This window comes from Sphaeramia orbicularis, chromosome 4, assembly GCF_902148855.1.
Source record: "Sphaeramia orbicularis chromosome 4, fSphaOr1.1, whole genome shotgun sequence".
Classification (NCBI taxonomy): domain Eukaryota; kingdom Metazoa; phylum Chordata; class Actinopteri; order Kurtiformes; family Apogonidae; genus Sphaeramia; species Sphaeramia orbicularis.
The window spans coordinates 15,036,738-15,057,275 of NC_043960.1; the positions used below are offsets into that span (position 1 = coordinate 15,036,738).

Sequence of the window (20,538 nt, forward strand, 5' to 3'; positions counted from 1 at the left end):
AGCTCAAGTTTTGTAGAGTTTTGTCCTGCTTGAATGTGTGAGATTGTGTGTATCACGCTGTTTTTCTTTTCCCAGCCTGAGGCCTCCTTCACTTTGACAGTAACTTGGACTCCAACAGAGGAAGGTGGAATTCGAGAGCTTATCATTTTCAACGCCAATGGAGTCCTCAAGCATCAAGCTGTTCTTCTTGGGAGGGCAGAAGCACCAAAAAAGAAAAAGGTAAAGATCCAAAGACTACTAGAGAAGCTTGTTCTGCCAGGTTGATGTTTAGTTTTTGTTCAGATATAGGGCCAGATCAAGCAGTGACCCGGGGACACATTTCATGTTCAGTAAGCTCTGTGTTGAAAACTACGTAAATAGCTTATCACCATGTTTAATACATGTATGAATAGGTCTCAGTAAGTACTTTCACATGATGCGTTATAATTTACAGAAATAAATTTTGGGGTAAAAATACTTAAATTATTGCTGTGTGACATGGGGACTCAAAATTAACATATATTTTTTTCACTTTACGTAACTATACAAAACATGCTGTTCTCATAAGAAATTGATACTAAATGAGAAAGGGTTTTAGCTATGATGTTAAACTACAGTTGTGATCCATATTGGATCAAAGTTTTTAAATGATAATATGTTGTAACACGGCAACACGGCGACAGCACTTTGTCACTGTTCAGTAGTCATAATAAAAGACTGACTGGAACTAAAACACTACAAATATGCTAATCAGCTTTTATTTTAATATACATATTACAACTGAAATGATATATATGGCGAATAGCAGAGCGTATTTGACTAATAATTTGATTGTACATAACCTTTCTCTATTCTTGTACTGTTGAATAAGTAGTTCCTACATATTCACAGACTTAAAATATCACTATACAAGCAAGAAAAAATATTATTATTAAAGTTACTAGTACATTTACATATTTTAGTCCTTTTTAAGTTTCATTTTATATTGATTATATCTTTATATCTTTTTTTCTACAACTGATACTGAAATTTTGTAAACAGTTCCATAAAATAAAGTTCTTAAGCTAAAAAAAAATGAGCCTATTTGAGAAATGATAGGTGAAACTTACATTTTTGACACTGATGTTCACTTTCTCTTGATCTGTCCCTGTAGTGACTGAACAACTTAATTTAGAACAGCAGTTTAATTTAAAATCTTTTTCATTTTGTGTTTCAGAAAACCTTATGGGACTCAATCAAAAACAAAAGACAGGGTGAAAAGGTAACTGTACCCAGGGGTAAGAAAATGGAGCCAGCCCTGAAGATGGCAGCCAATAAAACTTTCCAAGTGTCACGAAAGCCAGAGTACAAACGGAGTAAGCCCCGTAGCCCACTGGCTTTGTTCAACGAAGGCAAAACTGTCAGCGAGAGAAGATCCCTCTCCAAGCTTAGCGCTATTGACAGTCACCCTCAGGAATCGGATGAGCAGAAGGTTTTAAATGCTGCACAGAGGCGGTCCGTGGCGTTGTCGGACCAGGAGAACATTCATAATGTGCAGACAAGTTCTCCTCACATCCTTCTCATTCCGGACACAAAGATGTTAGACTCTGGCAATGTTTCTGCTGGACAAGACAGATTTTTGGGCAAACTTGAAAATAAAGACCTTACCAAAATGTTAAACAGGACGCTGTCCCCTATTGGCACACCAGAGAGGTTCAAAAAGCTCATGCCTCACATTCAGTCTGTTGAAAGTCCAGCTCCTGTTGGTGCAGACACTGATGATGCTGACAGTGTGTTGAACAGAACTCCGGTTCTGTCTTTAAAAGAGGCCCTGGCCCTCATTGACTCGGATCTGCACCATATTAACACCACTCCTCCAGACATTAATTCTAGTTGTGAGTTTTCTGATTCACTTGAATCAAAGAGCGGCAAAGGAGAACATCAGATCAAAGCGGCCCCCGACAGCCCAGAGTCAAATGAACCCAGACTGACTTTCTTTGTCAGCAAAAAAGTGGTTGTAAGTGAGGTTGTTTCAGAAGTAGAACCCGATAAAGCTGTAACAAAAGTCAAAAAGACGTCTTTTACATCTGCCACTGTGACGAAGAGCAAAGCACCAGTGGAGGCGAACAGTGCAAGTGGCCGGAAAATAAAGAAGTCAAGACGGAGGCTGTTGGAGAAAACTCTGGAGCTGTCGGACTACAGCAGTCAGAACGAGTCTGGACCAGGGACTCCATCCCTTCCTGTGATAGATGTGGACGCAGGACTCAAGGATCAGCAAAGCTTTGTATCTGGCGGGCAGGAATGCCAGGAGTTCACATCCTCCAGCCCCAGGTTGGGTGGAGCGCCTGCACCCATCACCTTCCTTGTCACCTCTCCTCTGACTGTGGCTCCGTCTCACCTCTCTTTCTCGGTCTGTTCTCCGCCTGCACCTCCTGCTCCCATCACATTTACAGTTACATCTCCAAAACCAACTCCTCCACTTCACCACAGCCTCACATCAGTCCACCAAATGTGTGAGGTGTCTCCAGTTGTTTCTGCACCACACCTTGTTTCGGCACCTCCACCTGCTCAGGAGGAATCGTTCCCCATTCACTTGACAGCGAACGGCAAGAAAAGGAAGAGTGAAGAGTTTCTAAGAATCGATGGAAAGACTGAGAATGCTGGGAAAACAGATCAGGTCAAGAGGAGTAGGGTGGCAACTGTAAAAAGTGAACCGAACAGAGTGGTGCAAGAGAAAAGAAATGCATCACAGAGACCGCGGCCGAGAGCAGCAGGTGGGTAGAATGTGTGAATACTGTATTATTCAAGTTGCAGTGTATTATTTTGAGGAATTGTAGACATTTTTTTTTTTATAGCCACGACTGCTATCTTGAGTGAATAAGATGTTCTTTTATGTAGGACACTTATCTACCACAGTGTCTCCTCAGGGATTACACTGTCCCCACTTTTCTTTTTCTTTTTTTGCAGTGATCATTGTTAGACTCATGAAGACTGATAAGCTCACAATCACAGTTCAGTGATAGAAGAGTTCGTCATTTTGTCAAACTGGGTTTTTTTATGATTGAAAAAAGACCAAAGACATGCACCTCAGCGGTGCACCTATACAGACACTATCCTGGATGATAAACCTACTTGTTAAATTTTCTATGTCCTGTTGGTTTTATTAACTGTAGTATAAAAAAAATATAACTTCTTCCCAAAAACTGAATGTCTGCCAAAAAGTACAGCTGTGAAGTTGAGTAATTTTTGCCAGTTGGAATTGCACAGAAAACTCAGGTCATCTTCTAGGACTTGCAGCATCCTTTTTTTTTTTTTTTTTTTTTTTTTTTTTTTTTACTGTGGATTTAATTTGGTTCTGTCAAGGCCAGAGCAATAAACAGACAAATTAGGCATTTTATCCCTGCAGATACTGGCTTTTTAAGTAAATGTAATTTGGTGTCTGGCTGTAGAGGTGATTCAGTACCCTCTATTTAGTATTTCTTCCCTTTTTTTAACTATATATTTATGCTGTTTTTTTAATATGATTTCTTGTGTTGTTTAATTAAGTTTGATAATATAGTAACGACGATGGTAGCAGTAATCTATGCATTGTGTACCTCTATAGTGTTTATTTGTGTAGATATCCATGGATTCTCATCTGTTTTAGTGTATTTTTATTGACAGCTCTCTGTAAACCATATCAACCCTCTAGCAATTTAATGTATTCATCTCGATTCTTCCTCACAAATATAACAAATGCCTTTTTGTTGACATGAACAGATGTACAAACAGCAGTGTTTTTTTTCCTGTAATCACTAATTGTGTGTATTTGATTCTAGGCTCCATACGCTCAGCGTCTTCCTCATCTGTAAAGAGCACCAGGTCTGCAGTACCTCCTCAGACGAAGCAACACGGCGCCAAACTAACTTCTCGAGGTAAAGTCGTCAGACAGTCGGTACTGAAGTGCACAGATGGGGAAGAATCATTAGACTCGTTCGTGATGAACAGAGCTTCGCCTGGAAAGGGGACGAGAGCAGGCGGCCGCAGCAGAAGGAGGAATTAAAAGTCAGCTGTTCAGTCAGACAGTTTGCCAGTTCGGAGCTTACAGACCATGATCACAGGCAAACTATGTCTAGGGAGAGTGCATTTGTTATGAGACCACGGAGTTGTCTTCAGCTATATATTACATTTATGCAGATTTTATTAGTTTAGAAAATGAATTTACCTTCATAATTGAGTATTTTTCCATCAGTGTGTCAGACATACAAAGATTTACTTTGAATAACATTTGCTCACTTTACTAAGTGCTCTAAGCTGCTCTCTAATCGAACACAATAAACTATAATTCTCTGATTGTCACAGCCCAAATTTAGTGTCTCTACTATATTTAAGTGCATTTTTTTGGGAATTTACAAATACAGATTTTCTTTCATTAATTCCTCGCTCTTAACAGTTTTTGTCAGCCATGTAGCACTTTGTTCTGAGAATAACCAATCAGGCTAATTATATTTAAATCTCTTTTAAAACTTACAATTGTGGACTCTGCAACATGATACATTTCTTGTCAAAACTTTCAGCACATCAGCTGTTTACTTAGGGGACAGCTAGGCATTTTCCATCTCGTAGTCTCTGCAGCTATGGCGCCTTGATCCCACGATGTTATTGTTTGTTATGTCCTCACTACGTTAGAGGAAGTCAGGATCAAGATAGACTTAGACAAACTTTTTTGAGCCACAAGGGAAATTTCTTGGTGACAATAGCTCAGTTGTGTACAAAAACACACAAAAAAGGTAAGTGTGAAGAGATAAAAGCAATAAATAATATCAATAGTTGGACAGAAATCTAACTTGCAAAGATCTGGTTCACCTCAAAGTAAATTAAGAATTTGACGTCATTACAGAGGAGAAATTCTATTAAATTTAGATGTATGTTTCATTGGCATGGGTTAACGCGTTTCCCTTCATTTACAGGTGCTCATTCTGTGAAGTCGTCTGGCGTGTCGTCTGTGAGGAAGGCAAAAGTTGTCGCTGTAGCACAGTCGAAGCTCACCTTCATTAAACCGGCCCAAACAGGTAACTGGTGCTGCAAGATTTCAGAGCACAATTTTTTGGGGGGTAAACATACGCAGGGTTCCCACACGTCCTGGAAAACGATTGACCAATTTTCCAGTCATGGAAAACATATGGAAAATGAGAGAAAAGGTCAAATGTCCTGGAAACGGTAAAGTTATCCTGGAAAATTATTCATCCTCCCCCTGCCTTGTGAACCTTGTGTGCTTAAACTGAAGTGAAACAAAGGAAATAGTTCTTTAGTAATTTTTGAAAATATGCAAATATTTTTAGAGGAGGTGCAGGAGAGAAGGTAAGAGAGAAGACGAAGTTGAGTTTGAGGTCTGAGGAATTGCCCAGTTGAACACTAACTCCAGTTTGTCATGTACGCGCTTTTTTTTTTTTTGTATCTTTATTTCAAACATGTAGACAGTGAAATCAAAACAAAACCAACCAACAAAATATTAGTAATGATACATAAAAGGTTCATAAGTAAACAAAAGAAAATGAAGAAAAATAAATTAAATTATACGTGCTCGAAAAGCAGTAGGAAGAAGTAAAAACTAATATCCTCCTCTCTAACGCTCTAATCTGTAGGTGTTTGCATTATTTTATGATACATTTGTTATTATTATTTTTCATAGATAAGTTATAGTCGTAGACTGCACATCAAATGTCTGAGTAATAAACATAGAAGCAATCTGGGTAAATGCAAGTTACAACTGCAAAAAAGAACACGACCAAAGAATGAGGGTGACAGGGGAATGGATTAGTGTATGACGTGGTAACTTGTCTCTGTAGCAGCTGAAAATGTCCTGGAAACTAATTTCAGGGAAAGAGTGGGAACCCTGATACGTTTTGTTTACCATTACATTGTTTTGCTTTCTGCCTTTTTTCCCTGTAGCCATACCTCGACATCCAATGCCATTTGCTGCCAAGAACATGTTCTACGATGAGAGGTGGATTGAGAAGCAGGAGAGAGGATTCACCTGGTGGATCAACTACGTCCTCACCCCAGATGACTTTAAAGTCAACACTGAAGTCACTAAAGGTAGGGGTTCTTATAGACATTCAGGAGACTTCAATATTTCAACATCATTTAGTGAAATATTTTGTACATGTAAGAGCATAATCTCTAATGCCTGTCTTATTTTAATCAGGGTTTGTATGGGTGCTTGAATTTCAATGTTGTGTTTTCAAGGTCTGAAAAGTGCTTGAAGTTTAGTTGAAGTGCTTGAAAGTACTTGCAATTATATCAGTCTGGGATGTTATTTTTTATTTATTTTTGGTCTACTGGGTTAGATTTCAAGCCAAAGCTACTTACAGAGAAGTGATACGTTTTGAAAAATAAAACTTTGTCCAAAAAGAAAATTAGCGGGTGTTCTCAGGTTGACTCCAGGTAAATTTTTATCTTAATCTTTGGCTCAATGAGAGTGTGTCTGAAGAATGCCAAGTGGCTTCCTTTTTTTTTTGGATACAACTCTTCGTTCTCCTTTATTTTCTAAACTTTTTTCTATTATGCAACATAATTTTAGATGTTTATAGCATAATACAATGTACAGCACTGTGATAAAAAGTGAAAAATATAATCATGTGTATATGTATTCCTATAGATATATGTTTAACCCCAGCAATAAGGTGCTGTGCTGGAAAACTTGGAAAATGACACTTAAAAGTGCTTGAATTTGACCTCGAAAAATGTGTACAAACCCTGTTCAATAAATATGCAGGGTTTCTGTGGGTCATTAAAAAGCATTAAAGTCATTAAATAGATTTTGTGAAACTTAAGGCCTTAAATGGCATTAAAAAGCAATAAATTTGATGTCCAGAGGCATTAAAAAGTTAATACACTTGATGGAAAAATAAGCAGTTATTCACAATTTATTTTGATTGTATAAACATTTAATAATTTTTGATCGGAATTATAGTGTGATGATTAACAGGCGGAACCCTTTAATTGGCTATTGTTTATGGCCGATACATGAAGTCACAACACTGGATGCTTAGAATACACCGTCCTGTGAGTGTGCTCATACTGTGGTGAAAGAATGGAGGGAATATTAGCAAATGTTGGAAAAATGGGAAAATGCAAGTTTCAGCAGAAGTGAATGGAGGAGGAACTATTCAGAACCTGGTTAAAGCCTGTAGACGGTAAACTGTCATAAAACTACATACAAAACTATCTGTAGTTGGACATGGACATTAAATTTAAAGTGGCATTAAAAAAGGTGTTAAAAAGCATTAAATTAAATTTGCTGATACCTGCAGAAACCCTGATATGTAAATGATTCACTCATTGTGTGCAACTTTAAGCCCAGTCTCTTTTAGAACACACTCTTATAATAATTGTTTCCTTCTAATCCTTCGCTTTAGTGAGTGCTGTATCCCTTGCTATGGGCAGCGACGACAGGTTCAGCGTTCCCAAAGCTCCCACCAAAGAGGAGATGTCCTACAGCACCTACACAGCCCGACGGAAGCTAAACCGCCTGCGCCGTTCAGCCTGTCAGCTGTTCACGTCCGAGGCCATGGTCAAAGCCATTCAGAGGCTCGAGATCGAGGTGGAGGCCAAGAGGCTGCTTGTGCGCAAAGATCGCCATCTTTGGAAGGACATAGGTAAACATCTTACACTTCCCCGTAATGATTAGAATTACCCGTCAAACACAAGTGAAAGTAATTTTTGTTGTTTTTCAGGTGAACGCCAAAAAGTTCTCAACTGGCTTCTTTCATACAATCCTCTGTGGTTACGGATCGGGCTTGAGGTAATCTGATGCGAAGTTCTGTTCTCTATAACTTTACACTCCAAAGATTTATCACACAAATCATAAGCAGTAGAGCTGATAGTAATGTGTGAGGCTGTATCATGGATTTGTGTTGCTCTCCGTTTAAAAAAAACAAAAAAAAAACAACTATCAGGTCTCTCTGACTTTAAGGCCACATTTAATAGGCGATCTGTTAAAGAATTCACAGGGAATGCATACTGCATACTGAAGGGATGGATGGGATGGATTTCAGTTGTGTAAAACTGTATTTCAGACCATGTATTTGCTCAGCTTATCTGTAAGCAGAACAGGATCTGTTTCAGAAAAATGAGGCCATTATTTTAAATTTAATGCAGAAATTTACATAATCCAATGTACCCAAGAGGCAAATGCAAACTCTGCACAAGGATTAAATTCCCGTCATAAATGGTGAAACAGTTTTATTTCTTTTAAATATATATATATATATATATATATATATATATATATATATATATATATATATATATATATATACACACACACACCCACACCTTGATGCACTAACATCTAATGCTGGTCACACATCAATATGCATAAGCTACAGGGACACTTTGCTGACATTCAGGACCATAAACCTCAAGTCATGTAAAGTTTTATCTAACTTTAATCCAGCTGCTTGACTGCATATTAATGAATTTTATGAGGCAACTTGGATAACATTCATCTATTAAGTATGAACTAATCACAGATGATCATTACTCCTGGTGAGCAACAGGAATTAATCAACATCCACACTTAATTTATACCCGTGTTCTAATCTTATACCATAATCTGATTTAATGCTGGATGCCGTGTTGCTCATTCTCAGACGATCTACGGGGAGCTGATTTCACTGGAGAGCAACAGCGATGCCTTGGGTCTGGCGATGTTCATCCTTCAGCGGCTGCTGTGGAACCCAGACATCGCTGCAGAGTTCAGACACGCCAAAGTACCTCATCTGTACAAAGACGGTAATTTAGAGACTTCTGTCATTGAGTTTAAATATTGTCGGGAGAAATCCTCTTTGGGGATTTCGATATAATAATTTAATCCAATATAAATCACATGACACATTGGTTGTTACTTTTCATTCAGACTTCATATTAAGGTAGATGTCTTATTCACAATATAGATGACTGAATAAAATAGATTTAAAAAATTGTTGGTAAAAATAAAAGGATGAGTTTGTAAACTAAAACTGTATCTGCTAAACTTGCATGTGTCACTGCCCTATAAAGTAGAACAACACGTGTGGCCTTATAAGCAGAAAACATTTTTAACAAGTGGTGCCAATTACAACAAACCCCGCCCATTACACGTATTGTAGCTTATTGTGGCATTGATCCTGCTGCTGTCATCGTGTCTATGCATGTGCTGATGTCAATATAGACAGACAGCATAGACAAATTTCGGCCATTGTAAGTAAATGGGGGGAAAAAAGATTTTAAAAATTCCTAAAAAAAATGGAAGTTTGACCTACACTTCCCAAAATGTAACCACATCTATTCTGGGTCACTGGCAATCTATAAACCCAATTTGGTATGAATTCAATCAATAGTTTTGCTGCTAAAGTGTTAACAAAGAAACCAACCGAACCAAAAAACAATATCCCTTGCCTCCCCTTCAGTTGGAGGGGTAAAAAGTGTAAAAATACAATAATTTATTGTGAGTTTAACTTTACTACTTACTGATGTAAATGCTAGAAAACTGTGTGTATCACATAACGTAACAAATGTCTGTCACTTAGTTTTCTGAAAGTTAATCATGCATTAAAAACATGCATATTTTTTAGTAATGAAAACTTAATTGAATGTGTGACTTGTTAAAATGTTTTTTTTTACTTTCCTTGGCTAGGCCATGAGGAGGCGCTGTCTCGCTTCACTCTGAAGAAGCTGCTGTTGCTGGTCTGTTTCCTGGACAAGGCCAAAGAGTCCAGACTGATCGAGCATGACCCCTGTCTGTTCTGCATGGACGCAGAGTTCAAGGTATCCTCTTCATTTTAACAAAAAACTTTAAACTCATAAAAACATGTCGTCATCGTCTCTCCTCCACCTTCACTGGCCAGAAAACTCTTCAGTATCAAATGAAACAAACCCTATAGTGATCATATGAAAACTTCAGCACTGATATGTTGTCATTTTACTTTTAACCTTCATATCCTGTCTTTTGTCTGATGGGATGGCATTAATTATGTGCTTCTTTACTGAAGTTTGGGTCTTTTGAAGCCTAAGCTGATAGTGAATAGAACAACAGTGGATCTGATTATTCAGTCTAAGTGATAAATATAGATGTGGAGAGCCCATATCTATCTCTGAACACATGGCAAAGCTATTTTATCTCTGTATTATTGGGTCCCTAACTTTTAATCCATCTTAACTTACTGTAATGAACCTTTTTAATAGTTTATTCCAACTTTTCTAATTAGCTGTTTTGGGGTCTCATTAACCTTTACCATGTTGTTAATTTGTTTTTTCTCCTTAATAGACCAGTAAAGACCTGCTCCTGGCCTTCTCCCGGGACTTCCTGAGCGGAGAGGGGATCCTCCCCCGACATCTGGGCTTCCTCGGGTTACCCGTCTCCCACGTACAGACGCCCCTGGACGAGTTCAACTTTGCGGTGAAGAATTTGGCAGTTGACTTGAAATGCGGCATCCGTCTAGTGTGAGTGAGACATAATGAATTTTAATGGGCTACTCTGATCCCCTTTGGGATACTTCTTCAGAGATCGGCCTCAGTTGCTGTTATTTCTGCAGCTGAGCAGAATTAAGTGTTTCGGGCTCCAAACAGTGCAGTTCTGGACACTTTACTTCCTGTCTGGTCCTTTTGAATCCAGGATGGTCTCAAAAGACTAGAGAGATATACTGTATTATAACAATATTGCTTTGTGATTGTTTTGGAAGGACAGAACTATTCACATTCAGAAGGTTTATGCAGGTCTTTACAAGGTCTAAAATCCAGTGATCTGAATGTTACGCTTTTTAGCATAGTAATTAACAAAAGCGTTGAGTACAATTTTACAGGTAGCACAAAAAATAATGGAAAAGGAGCTCATCAGGACTCAGAAAGGTGTTTGTAAGAGGAGCTCTTTGCATTGCGCTTAGGAAACGACAAATAACTCTGAGGCACTTTCTATGAAGAACATTACAATCAGGGTTCCTACAGGGTCTTAAAAAGTCTTAAATTTACAAATCTGCATTTAATACCTTTAAAAAAAAGTCTTTAAAAGGTATTAAATTTGATATGGTAGCTCTTAAGTTATGTTGCCATAAACTTGTTGGCAGTATTATGCTTAAATGTGTCTGTTAAATGTCCCAGCTGCAAAGAAAGTAACATTGGTCTACTCAGTTCCATCAGTTCCAGCCGGACAATTTATATTGAAATTCGGAAAAAATGATTTGCTAACTTTGCAGCCCCCTGTGAGAAATGACTCAAAACGATGGAAATCTAGGCGTTGGAGTAAATAAGTACATTTTCCTTATTTAGTCACAAATTTTTGCCGGTATGGCTGTGAAATGGGCACTAAGTTCTGTTCTAAATAATCTTAAAAAGGTCTTAAATTCAACTTGTAGAAACTTGTAGGAACCCTGTAAAATGCCTTGATTCTTATATTACCATCAAGTTACACCTTGAACAATGTACTTGGACACATTTCAGCAACAAGCCCTCGGGTTTAAATCAACTGTACAATTTAACTAGATTTAAAAACTGATCAGATTAAGTTACTATTTTGTTAATAAAATTACATCAACTTGTGGTTTTTGAAAAAAGTGTCTTAGCCACACTTAAAATCAATACTCAACAATAACACTAGCATTTATATGAACTGTACAGTTTAGTCAGAAATTATCAGAGGGAAAAGACCCATCAAGAGTATAGTAAGTTAAATTGTTGAAAAATCAATGTTTCTAGATGTGAAGGTTCAACAAAATCTGGATCTAGAAAAGCACATTTCACACTTTGGATCTTTATGTAACAAAAATGCTCAAATGACAAATTGGGGTAAAGGCTTTTTATGGCAGCATTATGGTTCCATTTGTCTTTTCTGAGGCAACTCCTATGCCTTTATTACCAAACATCTGCCATCATCCAGTACTCAGTGTTCCTGCACACACATTTAGGCGTAGTTATGTTCTTGTGAATTGATTTATTCACCTCCACAAGTAACTCCAGGACTCTCTGATTTTCTCTCACATCTTTTGTACACTTTTTTGCTATTATCTAAGTAAAATGGCAGCTAAATTGTGTTCATATTTGTCTAAAAAATGTCTTAAGACATTAAATGTCCTTGGATAACATCTGCAGAACCCCTGATTGACCTTGGAAGCTGATGGGTTGAAAAACTGTTTTTTTTTTTTCTTCCAGACGGGTGATGGAGCTACTCATCCAGGACTGGAGTTTGTCAGCGAAGCTCCGTCTTCCAGCCATCAGCCGCCTTCAGAAGGTCCACAATGTCGACATCGCTCTGCAAGTGCTCAAGAGCAAAGGTGTCGACCTCAAAGACGACCACGGTAATGATCACTTTAACTCATGGGTTTTCACCTTGTGTGATCTTCACTTTCAGATGTGTCAAATCTTTAACCCTTCAACAACAGCTATCTCTCCAGCGCTGCATTTTTGCACTTTATAACATTCAAATGACTGTAACTCCTGAACTGTTTGTGCTATCCACAAAATTCAAAAAACATTGAAAAAGTGAAATTCTGAGCTTTCTGACACCATGTAACACTTTACAGCAGCAATGTGGGACTCTATTACTAGTAGAAAGGAACTGTTTCTGAGACTTCCACACAGGTTGAAAATAACAAAAAATATGAAGCTCTAATATGGGTACTGAATGTTCAAGACCAAAAAGCATGTTTGAGCAAATGTGAAATAGTGGAAAGTTTATTTATGCCATGTCAAAAAATGTTGTTATGCACATTTACAGTTGTTTCTAATAATAGCTATGCTAAAAACTTCAAATCATTTTTTTTCTTTTTACTAAAACACACTGTTTAAACTATTTATTATTTATAATAATGATAATTAATGGCCAGATATTGAAAGTTAAGTTCTTCCTTAAAACAGATGTGCAAAATAATTGGCAAAAAAGACATTTTCTGACACTTCATTGCAAAGGAAACATTAGGACACCTATGCAGTCTGTTATAATGGCAGTCCTAAAAGGGTTAAACTGGGCTTTATTTTCTACCACTGTGGTAGACTGAGTTTTCTAATGTTCATGTACTGGAGCAGAGATATCTGATTTTGCACTACTTACATTTTGTGTTTGATCACAAAAAGCTGTTATTGAACTTTATGAAAACCCAAGTAAAAATAGATGGGAGAAGTGTAGAATATTTTCCCTGCTCTATGAGGTACAAAAAAACCCCAAAATATTTCAGTTAGAATTATTAAAATCAAAAATGGTTGCAGCGAGGACATCAGCCAGTGTATTTAATACTCATCAGTCTTTACTTGACATTAGAAAATCATGGAAAGTGCCGTTCGCCTCTCGCAGAAATGTCAGATATTCACTTTAAAAACGATAGAAAACAAACATCCTCACCTCAGAACTCGGTGAGTAATCAACATTGTTGCTGAATAAATAAAGTAAACCACTGATTTTTGGACGTATCTTCATTTTCAGGCTCCGTGATTGACTCCAGAGACATCGTAGACGGACACAGAGAGAAGACACTCAGCCTCCTGTGGAAAATCATCTTTGCTTTTCATGTGTGTATTCACTTTGGCCATTAGTTCACAACAACAAAACAGATTTTATTACCAGCATGAAGGTTTGCGTCACTTTTTCAATCCTGCCTCTGAAGGTGGAGGTGATTTTGGATGAAGATCAGCTGAGGGAGGAGATTGGCTTCCTGAAGAAAACCCTGAGGACCAAGCGGCGGTTGTTGTCTCTGAGGGCCGATCGAGGCTTTCAGGCGAGTCCTGCAAAGGCCAAGGCACCGTACGAACACAGCAGCACCAAGATTACCCTGCTGATGGACTGGGTCCGCTCTGTATGTGACTTCTACAGTCTGAAGGTGAGTTACAGGAAACACCGTGATGTTTGAAGGTAAGAAAAAGTATGAGACGTTTGAAATTTCCTTGGTTTTTACATGAACTGGGCATCAAATGGGATCTGAGATGCATACAAGTCACAAGTACAAATGCACAATGTTCTTAACCTCTTGAGTGTTTTTGTTATGAGTCAAAGTAGCTCCACATCTGAGTCGAATCTCATTTCATTGATTGGACTTCAGGTTTGCAAACTCCTGAGTCCTAGCAGCTCTTTTTTTTTGTCCTAAAGGGCTACTTTTCCTAGCAGCACTATGAAAGTTTAATTACTGTGTTCAGTAAAGACATGAAATATTATAATTGTTTGATAGCTTGTAGGTTAAAAACATTGTGTTTGTGTACTTGTGACTTAGATGCAGATCAGATCATATTTTAAGACCAATTCATACAGGAAACCAAGACATTTCAAAGGGTTCACATACTTTTCCTTGTGTAAATTTCAGGTGAGAGGCAGATGTAGGTAAATAACGATCTTTATCCTTTTTCTCTGCTGTTAACTTACTCAGTTAATTTTTTAAACCGAGTGTTGACATTCTATGTTAGCATTTGCTCTAATACTCATATGTAAAAGATAAATTAAAAAAAGGATTTCAGCCTCCATCCTTTTGCATACGTCTGCTCTATTGGGTTCATCCTTTAGTCATGTCCTACCGCTCTAAGTTTCCTGAAAATCAGTTATGTAGTGTTTGTGTAATTCTCTTGACAAACTGGATTAATAACATAATCTCCCTGTAATAAAAGACTTAAGTGTGTATTAAAGTAAGTTTCAAATCAGCGCTGTACAATCCCAGATGCAGACTGAGAAAGCTACAAATGTGAATTCATTGCATAAACAGATTCAGGCAAAGGAGCCAAAAATAAAGTTATAATAAACACTGGGCAAAATCGTGCTTTTGGAAAGCAGAAAAGAAAATGGCGTGTCTGTCTGCAGGTGGAGAACTTCACTGTGGCATTCTCAGATGGCCGTGTCCTCTGCCACCTCATCCACCATTACCACCCGAGTCTGCTGCCAGAGGAGGCCGTCAGTCACAGCACCACTCAGACTGTCGAGTGCTCACCAAGGGGTCGCCTGGAGCTCAACTGCTCTGCCAGCGACTCTGACAATTCCTTCGACTTCTCGGCAACGGGCCCGAACGGTACATGTCATATTGTCTGTTCAGGTGCACACTGTAAAAAATGTTCAAGTGACTGTTTCTTTATCATATAGCTTAAAAATATTATGGTTTTGAGGTCATTTTCCATAGCTGTAGAGTAATAAAGGTCATATAGTAGAATATTTTCCACAGAAACTCAAATGATGTGACCTTATCCGTGTTATTCTGCGTACACAGCCCCCGATTCACCCTGTGTGGAATTTAAAGAACTGCTGGAAAATGAGAAAAACAACTTCAGACTTGTCAACTCTGCCGTGTCCTTCCTCGGTGGGGTTCCTGCTATGATCAATCCAGCCGACATGTCAAACACCATCCCGAATGAGAAGGTAAGGCCAGATACTTCCAGTGTAAAAAGTCGGTTTAATATTCTGAGTTTACGTGAACAGTTTTTAATAGTTGTCAGAAGAATAGGTTTAGGTCCCTGTTTCGTTCTTTTTCAGCACTAATGTTTTTGTTTTTTTTTTTTCGAACATGGAGAGAATATTGTTCATGTTAATGAATATTGATTAAAGTGTCCAGTCATAGGTGTAGCCTGGGAGTTATGTTACAGCTTTAAGGCGCAATTAAAAGATTCTTGTCTCTTTGGTCTGGATCATTACTTTCAGGAGAGGGTCCTACATTACAATACTCTATCTAATCTAATGTTGCTAAACAGTAAACAGTCTGAGTTTTTCCTCCTATGTTATTCAAAAATAAATGGGCCTTTAAAGAAGTCTGAAATCCAATAATTTTCTTTCTATATTACAATTTTGACAAGCTGTAATTATTATATCCCCGAAATTGAGTTTGGTTCATATTGATCGTCGTACAAATGTCCATCTTCTCGCTACCATTCAGAGTTCATATGGTGTCATTTTCATTCGCTAGGTGGAGTTTTGTGGGGAAAAATTGGTTCTCTGACCATTATTCTGCCACTATTGGGTCGATGTAGCTGAAATTGAGTTCATATCGATTGTCTAACAATTATCGTGGACAGATTTATAGATTTTGAGGATGTACCTTTGCTGTTGACCCCCAACAGCGTAAGCCAAGTTGGATTTTAAAATCAACTTTACTTCTATAAAACTGCATAACATTCCTGCTTTTAAATGTCTCTTTGGAATAAATGCGTATCGCTAATTGTGCTGCAAAACTACAAAATGAAAGCAGCATGAATCCAATGAGAGTCACGGCAAACTGAAAACTGATTAGGACGTTTGATAACACACCCAGCTAGACTACATCCATACTATTGTATTTTAAAATGAATGCAAATGCAGTCGTTGATAAGATAAGATAAGATATTCCTTTATTAATCCCACAATGGGGAAATTCACAGTGTTGTCAGCAGCAAACATACACATAAACATACACATACACGTAAAACAGTCATATAAATTTGAATAAAAAGTGTTTAAAAGGTGTTTAAAAGGAGAGTGCAAATACGGTTTGATATGAATGTAGTGCAAATGGTTATAAAAAAAAAATAAAATATATATATATATATATATATATATATATATATATATATATATATATATATATATATATATATATATATATAAATACGGATTTGAATATATACAGGTGCGGTTTTAGATATATAAATATGGTGCCTGTAGACAGTGATGGACAACGTAAATGGAATGGAGGGAGGGTTATCGTGACAAATAGAATTAACTTGCAGAAAAACTGCTGGAAGAGACAACAAGGACAGACCTGGCTGTAATTCAGTATCCATGCTGAATTAACCACTCATACCATAAGCTGATATTCACACGTGATGTCTTTTCTCAAACTACTGTATATGTACAGGGTTCCCCAGGGTCTTAAAAAGTCTTAAGTCTTGAATTTCCAAATCTGCATTTAATAACTTTAAAGTCTTTAAAAGGTGTTAAATTTGATATGGTAGGTCTTAAGTTATGTTGCCATAAACTTGTTCACTGTATTGTGTTTAAATGTGTCTGTTAAATGACCGAGCTGCAAAGAAAGTAACATTATTCTACTCAGTTCCACCCGTTCCAACCCAACAATTTATATTGAACTCAGGAACCAATTATCGCTAACTTTGCAGCCCCCGGTGAGAAATGATGAATGATGGGAATCAAGGTGTTGAAGTAAATACGTACATTTTCCTAAATTCTAGGAGTCACAAATTTTTGCCAAAGCGCACAAAGAGAGAGCGAGAGATGTGGGATGGAGGTACGCATGGACCCGGTCTGAGCCCTCTGTCCCATACATCTCTCTGTCTCTTTGAAAAAGAATCTAAAACAACTCAAACTTGATATGGAACATGGTCAAACAAGCTCCACTATGACCTTTCCAACTCTTTTTTTTTTTTTTTTTTTTTTTTCCCCCACTCAAAAAAACACTCGGGAATCGATAGGAGAATTGATAAGGAGTTGAATTGGTAAGCAGAATCGATAATGGCATTGATATTGATAAAATCCTGTCAATTCCTACCCCTAGTGCAGATATCGCTTATGGCCATAATGTCTTCAATGCACATTTGTATGTTTGATGTTTACATGTTTCTGCAAACAGAAAGTACATTGTACATGTTATTTTATTTGTTTTTTTCAAAATACAACTTGGTTACATTATTTCAGTGTGTGTATAAGTACTTTTTGAACATTTTGAGCACATTTCAACAATACCGTGATAATAATGATAATCATGATAACTTTGGTCACAATAATGGTAATATGAAATTTTCATATTGCTACATCCCTACTGTGAAATGGCCATTAAATTCTGTTCCATGTAGTCTTAAAATGGTCTTAAGTTTAACTTGTAGGAACCCTGGTTAAATACTAGAGTAGTTGCCAATACCCTACTAGTAAACACAGCCTGAGTGTGTGGAGATTCAGTATATAGACTACTCGTAATACGTAAAAATGGTTCTATTATCTTAACTTCCATAATCTAGTATTGTGGAAATTTCTACAATTTTAAGAGGGTTTGGCCCTCATTGTAGACCACTGCATTCTGTGCAAAGAAATGCATAATCGTAAACTTTGGGTTTAAAGGTATTGGAGTCAAATGAGAAGCCAGAACAACATAAAACCTAATTGTAAAGAGCTGTCACCGGAATACACATGCCATCATCCCATTCTGCCCCCAGTGCAACAGGATGTAAAATGGATGTTAAATTGTAAATGTGATGAACTCTTGAAAACTTAAGTCATTAAATCTCAATGAAAAGGTAAATTCAAAATATTATAGGATGGATGAATCACCTTATTTCCACTTTATTTTGGGATTGATTTAATGTAGGCTTTGAGATCATAACCGGCGAATCCATGTCAAATGAGGTGAATAAAAACCCATTTTCGAATTTACTGAAGTCAGTTTACACAAAACGTCTCCAAGATTTTGACACTAAAGTATATCTTTGTTTTTATTCCCTTCCCAGGTTGTGATGTCTTACCTGTCCTTCCTGTGCACGCGTCTTCTCGACCTGCGGAATGAAACCAGAGCCGCTCGAGTCATACAGGCTGCCTGGAGAAAATACAGACTAAAGAAAGACCTACAGCTCTTCCAGGTTGGAGATTCAAGTCATTTAGTTTTTATATGATTTGTTCTGTTTATCTTTGCTCTTTGGACGTCAAGCAGTAAATTTAACCCAGTTATGAGACAGAGATTTAAATCATTTGTATTTATACCAAATGTATTCACTGTGGTGTTTCTGCAACTGTTGTTTTTACCATTTTGTCAGGTTCATGGTCATGTATATTTTCTTATTACCTCTGCCAAGTATAACGGCAGAGGTTATGTTTTCATCAGGGTTTGTCTGTTAGCAAGATAACTCAAAAAGTTATGGACAGATTGTCAGGAAATGTTGAGTCTGGCACAAGGAACAAATGATAAAATTTTGGTGGTAGTGGGGGGGGTAGTTTGTTTGTTTGTCTGTCAGCAAGATAACTCAAAAAATTATGGACAGATTTGGATGGGATGGGGGTGGGGGTCTGCCTTGGCGGAGGTCTGCACTTTTCTAGTTCTATATTTTATTTATTTATTTAGACTCAAATGCTATTTTGAGAAATTAAACCTAAGGACTTAATATAATAAATGTTACAGCTATTGTTTTTTATTCCAGGTGGATATTTTGTTATTGTTCACCTGTGATGCTGTTAGTATTATTAGTATTGAAAAGCATTCTAAACAATATTATTAACAAGCTTTTAGTTATTGACAAAAAATAGTTGGCAGTTTGCAAAACAATCCTGAAAGTGAGTTTAGTTATTCTTCTTTCTAACAGACATGGTCCTTAGAATCTTTTTTGGCACCCTTGGAAGTTTTAAATTGTTCTTTTTTAAAGGTGTACAGTGTGAAATTGTACTGTTTGAGGTGTGATGTAGTTGTTGGTTTTTTTTTTTGTGACACAGGAGAGAAACGCAGCTGCTGTGAAAATCCAGTTTCTTGTGCGGAGTTTTCTTCAGCGACGCAGAGAGAAGAGGCAGAGTCGAGCCGCCGTCGTCATCCAGGCATTTTGGAGAGGTTACGTAGCCCGCAGGAAACTCAGGCTACAAAGAGAAGCTCAACTCCAGCTTCTGCGGAATAAGGCAGCAACCACTATCCAGGTAAATGCATATTACCCACAGTAATGTGCAAAAAGGCCGCTGATTGAATAAGTATAGCTGCACAAACCAGGAAGAAATGTAACTACAGCAAAGCTAAGGAGAAATGTTGGTTGACTAAAAGTATTTAGAAAAAGTATTAGTTTAAAAACTGACAAGTCACACAACATTTACTCTGAAATTCTAACTATATAATATGAAAGTAAAACACAATACAATAGAAAAAATCCACTCAAGGGAATTTATAGCAGAAGTATTTTCCAAGTTGAGCTTTGAAAACGTTAAAGCTATTCAGTAAATAACAACATTACTTAACTTGAAAAATGGGCTGACTTGTATAATCTAATAGATTTTATAGTCTACAACTTGCACATTTTAGACAGTATGTGTAGCTTGAATACTGCTCTAATCAATGGGACATTTTTAATTTTTTTAATTTTTTTTATTTTCTCAGAATAGAATATCCTGTTTATACAACATATGTGGAATCAGAATGGACAGGTGGTTCTGTTGCGCACCTGAACTGTCCGAGCAACGCACAATACAATAGAGAAGTGACGCTAAAATGAAAATGATAAAATAAACCTTAAATTTGTAGTTTAGCCTCACTTGTTCACAAAATGGCAAAACTGGGGGGAAAAATTGTAGGTAATTATTCACCAACACTGAAAAAGGCTGCCAACATAGGTTGAGTAAGTTGCACATTTTACATGTGTTGTGTCATATTTTATAAGCTAGGTCACCTTGTACTCTGCTCAAGTACTGATTCAGGGTTCCTGTGAGGTCTTAAAAAGTCTTAAAAGTCTTGAATTTACAAATCTACATTTAATACCTTCAAAAAGTCTTTAAAAGGTATTAAATTTGATATGGTAGGTCTTAAGTTATGTTGCTTCAAACTTATTCAATGTATTGTGTTTAAATGTGTCTGGTAAACATCTAAGCTGCAAAGAAAGTAATGTTAGTCTACTCAGTTCTGCCTGTTCCAAACCAACAATTTATACTGA

General features: G+C 37.3%; 1 protein-coding gene across 1 annotated transcript in view; it reads left to right on the forward strand.

The window, feature by feature from the left end:
• Nucleotides 1-20,538, forward strand: part of aspm (assembly factor for spindle microtubules) — a 33,492-nt gene that overhangs the window by 1,688 nt on the left and 11,266 nt on the right. The window contains exons 2-18 of the mRNA XM_030132752.1: nt 76-219; nt 1,196-2,732; nt 3,777-3,872; nt 4,908-5,009; nt 5,890-6,036; nt 7,359-7,598; nt 7,677-7,744; nt 8,595-8,736; nt 9,620-9,750; nt 10,250-10,425; nt 12,127-12,272; nt 13,394-13,479; nt 13,575-13,787; nt 14,753-14,957; nt 15,153-15,301; nt 18,370-18,498; nt 19,343-19,537. Coding sequence (XP_029988612.1) covers nt 76-219; nt 1,196-2,732; nt 3,777-3,872; nt 4,908-5,009; nt 5,890-6,036; nt 7,359-7,598; nt 7,677-7,744; nt 8,595-8,736; nt 9,620-9,750; nt 10,250-10,425; nt 12,127-12,272; nt 13,394-13,479; nt 13,575-13,787; nt 14,753-14,957; nt 15,153-15,301; nt 18,370-18,498; nt 19,343-19,537 — 3,906 coding nt within the window. The remainder of the gene's footprint in view (nt 1-75; nt 220-1,195; nt 2,733-3,776; nt 3,873-4,907; nt 5,010-5,889; nt 6,037-7,358; nt 7,599-7,676; nt 7,745-8,594; nt 8,737-9,619; nt 9,751-10,249; nt 10,426-12,126; nt 12,273-13,393; nt 13,480-13,574; nt 13,788-14,752; nt 14,958-15,152; nt 15,302-18,369; nt 18,499-19,342; nt 19,538-20,538) is intronic.